Below are 7,936 nucleotides of genomic sequence, written 5' to 3'. Positions count from 1 at the left end.
AGCTCAAGGCTAAGGCCGAGCTTTAATCTTGAAGCCCTTAGTTGGGCTGAGTTGAAGCTTTAGGCTAAGACAGAGCTTTTAAACTTTAAGCCTTTTGTTGGGCTGAGATGGTGCTTAAGGCCAAGGCCGAGTTTTTAAACTTTAAGCCCTTAGCTGGGCTGAGATGAATCTCAAGGCTGAGCTGATAATCATGAACCTCTTCATTAGGCTGAGTTGATAATTATGAAGCCCTTCACTGGGTTGAGTTAAAGCTCTAGGCTAAGGCCGAGCTTTAATCTTGAAGCCCTTAGCTAGGATGAGTTGAAGCTCTAGGCTAAGGCCGAGCTTTAAAACTTTAAGCCCTTAGCTGGGATGAGATGAAGCTCAAGGCTGAGGCTGTAACATCCCGGGCGCTGACGAGGACGGGGAGTGATCGCCGGTGCGAAAGGGCATGGACAAGGAGCGGCTCCTGGCAGGCTTCTAGGGACGGGGGTACATGAATGAATCGAATCCACACCCGAAAGAGAGGGATTCCAGAGACTGTGCTGGTATAGGACGGTATAGTTGGGAATGGCTTATAAGAATTAATTGGTACTACCTATACTAACAAGATGCATCTACTTTTCGGTAGCCCGGATCAGAAGAACTCCACAGTTAAGCGTGCTTGACTTGGAGCAATTCAGGGATGGGTGACCTCCTGAGAAGTTTTCCCGGGAAGTGTACGAGTGAGGACAAAGCACGCTGAAAAGTCTCGTGTTAGTGTGTGGGGACAGTCGTTGATCCTTGCAAGTTGCCAGGCGTTACAAGTGGTATCAGAGCAGGGCCTCTCATCCAGTACGGTGTGGTTCGAGGACGAACCAGGCGGAAGCTGGTGGGCATGTAACATCCCGGGCGCTGACGAGGGCGGGGAGTGATTGCCGGTGCGAAAGGGCATGGACAAGGAGCGGCTCCTGGCAGGCTTCTAGGGACGGGGGTACATGAATGAATCGAATCCACACCCGAAAGAGAGAGATTCCAGAGACTGTGCTGGTATGGGACGGTATAGTTGGGAATGACTTATAAGAATTAATTGGTACTACCTATACTAACAAGATGCATATACTTTTCGGTAGCCCGGATCAGAAGAACTCCACAGTTAAGCGTGCTTGACTTGGAGCAATTCAGGGATGGGTGACCTCCTGGGAAGTTTTCCCGGGAAGTGTGCGAGTGAGGACAAAGCACGCTGAAAAGTCTCGTGTTAGTGTGTGGGGACAATCGTTGATCCTTGCATGTTGCCAGGTGTTACAGAAGCAAAGCTTTTAAACTTTAAGCCTTTCACTGGGCTGAGTTGATAATCATGAAGCCCTTCATTGGGCTTAGTTAAAGCTCAAGGTTGAGGCGGAGCTTTAATCTTGAAGCTCTTCATTGGGCCGAGTTGGAGCTCAAGGTCGATGCTGAGATATTAAACTTAAAGCCCTTAGTTGGGTTGAATTGAAGCTCTAGGCTAAGGCCGAGCTTTTAAACTTTAAGCCCTTCGTTGGGCTGAAATAAAGCTCAAGGCCGAGGCCAAGCTTTTAGACTTTAAGCCTTTAGTTGGACTGAGATGAAGCCCAAGGTTGAAGTCGAGCTTTTAATCTTGAATCCCTTCGTTAGGATGAGTTGAAGCTCAAGGATGAGGTCGAGCTGATAATCATAAAGCCCTTCACTGTGATGAGTTGAAGCTTAAGGATGAGGCTGAACTTTTAAACTTAAATCCCTTAGCTGAGATGAGCTCAAGGCTGAGGCCGAGCTAATACATTAAAGCCTTTAGTTGGGCTGAGATGAAGCTCAACGCTGAAGCTGAGCTTTTAAACTTGAATCCCTTCGTTGGGATGAGCTCAAGGCAGAGGCCGAGCTAATAAATTGAAGCCCTTAATTGGGCTGAGATGAAGCTCAAGGCTGAGGCCGAGCTCTTAAATTTGAAGCCCTTGGTGGCCTTTTTTATCTGAACCCGACATTTTATGCCGTGGTCTTTTAATTTGAGCCCCGCTTCTTTCGCGGAGGCTTTTTTAATCTGAACCCGGCTTTTTACGCCGTGGTCTTTTAATTTGAGCCACACTTCTTTTGCGGAGGCTTTTTTATCTGAACCCATCTTTTGACGCCGTGGTCTTTTAATTTGAGCCCTACTTCTTTCGCGGAGGCTTTTTTATCTGAACCCAGCTTTTTACGCCATGGTCTTTTAATTTGAGCCCTGCTTCTGTAGGGATGGCCTTTTATCTGAACCCGACTTTTTACGTTATGGTCTTTTAATTTGAGTCCTATTTCTTTCGCAAAGGATTTTTTATCTGAACCAGGCTTTGTACGTCGTGGTCTTTTAATTTGAGCCCCGCTTCTCTCGCAAAGGCTTTTTTATTTGAACCCAGCTTTTATGCCATGGTCTTTTAATTTGAGCCCCGCTTCTTTAGCGGTGACCTTTTTATCTGAACCCGGCTTTTTACGCCGTGGTCTTTTAATTTGAGCCTCGTTTCTTTTGCGGAGGCTTTTTTATGTAAACCTGGCTTTTATACCGTGGTCTTATAATTTGAGCCCCGCTTCTTTCTCGAAGGCTTTTTTATTTGAACCCGGTTTTTCACGCGGTGGTCTTATAATTTGAGCCCTGTTTCTTTCGGAGAGGCTTCTTTATATGAACCCAGATTTTTATGCGGTGGTCTTATGATTTGAGCTCCGTTTCTTTCGTGGAGGCTTCTTTATCTGAACTCGGTTTTTTACGCGGTGGTCTTATAATTTGAGCCCTGTTTCTTTCGCGGAGGCTTCTTTATTTGAACCCGGCTTTTTACACCATGGATCTTTAATTTGAGCCCCGCTTCTTTCCCGGGGGATTTTTTTATCTGTCTCCGGCTTTCTACGTCGTGGTCTTTTAATTTGAGCCCCGCTTTTTTCGCGGAGGCTTTTTTATCTGAACCCGACTTTTTATGCCGTTGTCTTTTAATTTGAGCCCCGTTTCTTTCGCGGAGGCTTTTTTATTTGAACTTGGCTTCTTACGCCGTGGTTTTCTTATTTTGAACCTCGTTTCATTTGCAGTGGATTTTTAATTTGAGGTCGACCTGTTAAATTTGAAGTCCTTGGCTGGGCTGAGCTCAAGGCTGAGGCCGAGCTAATAAACTCGAAGCCTTTTACTGGGTTGAGCTCAAGGCTAAGGCCGAGCTAATAAAAATGAAGCCCCCTTAGCTGGGCTAAGTTGAAGCTCAAGGCTGATGCCAAACTTTTAAACTTGAAGCCTTTCGCTGGGCTGAGCTCAAGGCCGAGGCCAAGCTAATAAATTTGAAGCCCTTAGTTGGGTTGAGTTAAAGCTCACGGCTGATGCCGAGCTTTTAAACTCGAAGCCCTTGGCTGGGCTGAGTTGAAGCTCGTGGTTGAGGCTGAGCTATTAAACTTAAAGCCCATAGTTGGGCCGAGTTGAAGCTTTAGGCTAAGGCCGAGCTTTTAAACTGTAAGCCCTTCATTGGACTGAGATGGTGCTCAAGGCCGAAGCCGAGCTTTTAAATTTTAAGCCCTCTTTTGGATCAAAGTTGAGTTATTAATGGTTTGCCAGTTCCCTAGTCCACAAAATTTTGGATGATACTTCCTTTAATAAAGAATTCAAAATTCTCATGTACCTTTTTTCTTATGATTTAATGACCTGCAGGTCTTCACTTGTTCTATCAAGAATTGCAATGACGTGAATCTCTGTCAAATCATCACTTGCTTGGATCTGGAGCTCCATTCTAGAGTCTCTCGGAGGATTAAAAGCCCTTTTAGCGATAGGGTTTGTCTCTTCATATGGTTTCAGCAATTTCAGGGTCGCGACGCAGCTTGCAATTTGTGGCTTCGTGTTATGCCATGCATGTTTACCATGGATGGGAGTCAAAATTTGACGTTTCCCACATACGACGCCAATGTTCGGTTCTATTGAACTGTATAAGGATACTTCAAGGGTATGCGCTCAGAGATATTTTGATTGACTTATAGTCAATACTCCAATCAGTGCGCACAAGCAATAGGTTTATAGTCAAGACGTGGGTGTGTGCACAGTGTTGGCAGTAATAGTAAATAAGTCAAAAGTGTCTACATGTGGTCTTTAGCCTCTTATTTATAAGGATTACTTTCATAGGCTTATGCTTTTGAGATCTCTCAGTTGATATGAAATCTGTCTTGATTGATGGTGATATGATCTTATCCCTTAATCCTCTTTAGATTATATAGTTGCGACATCCCTATCCAATGTTGCTAGTAATAAGGTTGTTAAAATATGAATCCAGTCCATAACAAAATCAAAAACTGGTTTAAAATCAAAGCTAATTATGAACTATAAATTAATTATCAAGTTCAAAATTAATTTTATAATTAATTCAAAATCGATTTTTGATTAGTTGTACTATTTTTTAAAATGAAATAAAATATACCTTTATTATTGTTTTTTTGGATGGATGATATACCTTTATTTTTATTTTAAATACAAACTAACTTCAAATTATGATTGAAACTCGGAATCCGAAAATATTACTGTCAAAGTACAAGGGATTTTTTGGGTGTGGAAATCGAAATCTTAGTTTTCAACGCTATATCCAAATCAGCAAATAACGCAATTCAGATAACAAATAAAATTAAAAGAAAAAAAATTGGTTACAGATTTTTCACATAAAAGCTTTAGCCCATAGGAGGAGAGAGAGTTTCAAGCCACCTCTTGATGCTATCAAAGGTGCTCTTTCTACTGATATCATAAACAACAAGCAACACTGATCAAGAATAAGTGCATGCAAAAGGGGAAAGGGAAATGATGATAAGTAAAAGATTTTTATTATATTACTTAAGAAAGAATTTATTTTCTACACACATAAATTTAATATAGATCTCACTTTTTTTTTTCTTTGAAAGTGAACCTCACCTGCATAAATAAGTTTGTAAGAGATAATAATTATCTCTTATTACATAAAAAAACTATTACCCTAATAAAATAATATTTGAGGTTGTGATATTTTCGTTAATTTAAACATACAAAAAAATAAAATAATTATAATCTATATTTTACGTAATGTAAAATGTCAATTTTTGAAGGTTTGACAGGCTAAGTCAAACTTTATATTTTTTGAAAATAAACCGAGTCAAACTTATAATTTGACTTATATTAAACTAACAAATCAAATTATGTTTGAAATATTTTACATGGGTCTATTTCATTTAAATTAAAGTCTAGTTTGGCCTCATTCATTTACATCATTACGCATTACTGTTAAAATGTTATATTAGTGTTATAAAAAAAAAATGTTATATTAGTTACATAAATAATAACAATAAAACTAATAATAATTGTCTTTTATATATTTCAATTTATCCATCATATAATCATGAAGTAAATCCATATCCTTGAATAAATCAGCACGACTCATTTTTCCACTTTTATTGCATTAAAAAACAAAACATTTTCATGTACCAAAAAAAAAAAACAACACATTTTAGGCAAAAGATAAGACTATAGAGAGAGTGTGTGTGTGTATACACCATTTGTCCACGTCGTCTGTACATTTTGCCACTTATATCCTATGTGTCCAAATTCTCCACTCACCGACCTTTTTCCTATCCTATAACCCAAGCCTGTTCATTTTTTAGAGCGCCGACAGAAAGTTAGAGACCATAAAAATAACATAAAAGCACTTCTTTTTAATCCCAAAAAAAAAACGTCAAATAAATTGTTATACATCGGAAAATACTATATATAATAATCATTAAATTTCATTAAGATAATTAGGACAAAATATTAGAATTTGTATTCAGAAAATTTTGCAATTACTAAAAGGCTAATTCCATTTTGTGTCAAAACTTCAACAGTCCACAACAACGACGCAATCCTAAATAATAGTTTACTTTTTAATTTTTTTATAAATCACATGTACCATTAAGGGAGGTAATCATGTTTAAATAGTAGGACTAGCTCTTCTAATTTTATTTTTTTTACATTCATAAAAACTTAAATATTCTAAAAACTCTTTTATTACAGTGTACTTTTTTTATTAAATTTCCAAAATTTTCACTTTTATTCTCATTCTTTATAATCATAAGAATAGAAGCTTCACATCACTACAATTGCACTTACTCACTTCCACACTTTCTTTCCACTTTCTTCCAATGGGCAGTGGCTCAGCTTCACTCTTATGCTTCCTCTTCGTTCTAACTTTCGCGATACATGCACGTGCTGAGCTCCCCGGCACGTGGGAGCTTCTGGTCGCCGACGCCGGTATCTCCTCCATGCACACGGCGGTCACACGCTTCAACACGGTGGTCCTCCTGGACCGGACTAACATCGGTCCATCGAGAAAACTCCTCCCTAAAGGCCATTGCCGGTTCGACCGGAACGACGCTGCTTTAAAGCGCGATTGTTACGCTCATTCGGTTCAGTTCGACCCAAAAACAAACCAACTCCGTTCATTAAAAATCCTCACTGACACGTGGTGCTCTTCGGGTCAGTTCCTCCCAAACGGAACACTCTTACAAACCGGTGGTGACCTCGACGGGTTCAAAAAGATCCGAAAGTTCGACCCGTGCGACGCAAACGGGTCATGCGATTGGGAGGAGCTAAACGACTTCGAATTGAACGAAGGTCGATGGTACGCGACGAACCAGATCTTACCGGACGGTTCGGTAATCATCGTCGGAGGAAGAGGTTCCAACACGGTGGAGTTTTACCCGCCGAGGCAAAACGGCTTCGTTTCGTTCCCGTTCCTCGCTGAAACAGAGGACACTCAAATGGATAACTTGTACCCTTACGTGCACCTTCTCCCCAACGGTCACCTCTTCGTGTTCGCGAACACGAAGGCGGTGATGTACGACGTCGCCGGCAACCGCATCGTGAGAGAGTATCCGAATTTAGACGGTGGCCCCAGGAATTACCCGTCGGCGGGGTCATCGGCGATGCTGGCGCTTGAAGGAGATTACTCCGGCGCGGAGGTTGTTGTCTGCGGCGGAGCTCAGTTCGGTGCGTTTCTTGAACGGAACACGGACACGCCGGCGCATGGAAGTTGCGGTCGGATCTTGGCGACTGGACCCGATCCGGTTTGGCAGATGGAGGATATGCCGTATGGGAGAATCATGGGCGATATGGTGATGCTTCCAAACGGCGACGTTTTGATTATAAACGGTGCAATGTCAGGGACTCAAGGTTTTGAATTGGCTTCAAACCCGTGCTTGAACCCGGTTCTCTACCGACCCGATCAACCCGTGGGTTTACGGTTCATGGTTTTGAACCCGGGCACGGTACCTAGATTGTATCATTCCACTGCGAATTTGTTACCTGACGGAAGGGTTTTACTTGCGGGGAGCAACCCGCACGTGTTTTACCGGTTCGACGCTGAGTTTCCGACCGAGTTGCGGATCGAAGCGTTTTCGCCTGAGTATTTGGCTCTGGATCGGGCGAATCTCCGACCCGATATTGAGGAAATACCCGAAACGGTGCGTTTTGGTGGGAAATTTGATGTGATGGTGTCTGTTACGTTGCCTGTGGTGGGAATCGTGGAAGTGAATTTGGCTAGTGCGCCTTTTGCCACGCATTCGTTCTCGCAGGGTCAACGTCTGGTCAAACTAGCCGTTACCTCCGCCATACCGGACGGCGAAGGAAGGTACCGGATTGGATGTACGGCGCCGCCGAATGGGATGGTGGCGCCGCCGGGTTATTACATGGCATTCGCGGTTAACCAGGGGGTGCCAAGCGTTGCCCGTTGGATACACGTCTCGTAGCTTTGGAATTTCTTCTTTTGGTTTGTTTTTAAAATTTGGAATTGTATTGATTTTCTTTTTATTTATTTTTTTGGGATTAAAATTTTAGATTCTGCAATTGTTAATAGGAAATACGATGGGCGATTGTCGATGCTGAATTATTAATGGGTTGTTTAATGGGTTCAGCAGCGAATGATTGATATAATGGAATATATTATATAGCAAATGATCTATAATTTTGTGGATTTGTCTG

At 41.9% G+C, this 7,936-nt stretch overlaps 1 protein-coding gene across 1 annotated transcript; it reads left to right on the top strand.

Annotated features, from left to right (window-relative positions):
• Positions 1 to 6,099: 6,099 nt before the first annotated feature.
• Positions 6,100 to 7,705, top strand: LOC133318379 (aldehyde oxidase GLOX). Its single transcript, XM_061520364.1, has one exon. It carries the CDS (start codon positions 6,100 to 6,102, stop codon positions 7,702 to 7,704), a length of 1,605 nt encoding a protein of 534 aa, XP_061376348.1. The 3' UTR covers position 7,705.
• Positions 7,706 to 7,936: the final 231 nt, after the last annotated feature.

This window comes from Gastrolobium bilobum, unplaced genomic scaffold (assembly GCF_033153095.1).
Source record: "Gastrolobium bilobum isolate Gb01-03AN ecotype WA unplaced genomic scaffold, APGP_CSIRO_Gbil_v1 utg53169, whole genome shotgun sequence".
Lineage (NCBI taxonomy): Eukaryota > Viridiplantae > Streptophyta > Magnoliopsida > Fabales > Fabaceae > Gastrolobium > Gastrolobium bilobum.
Note: the sequence above shows the minus strand (reverse complement) of the source record. Positions and strands in the feature narration are given on the sequence as shown.

What these genes read in the sequence shown, in the direction of transcription:
- LOC133318379 (XM_061520364.1), top strand. Translation starts at nt 6,100, where the DNA reads ATGGGCAGTGGCTCAGCTTCACTCTTATGCTTCCTCTTCGTTCTAACT.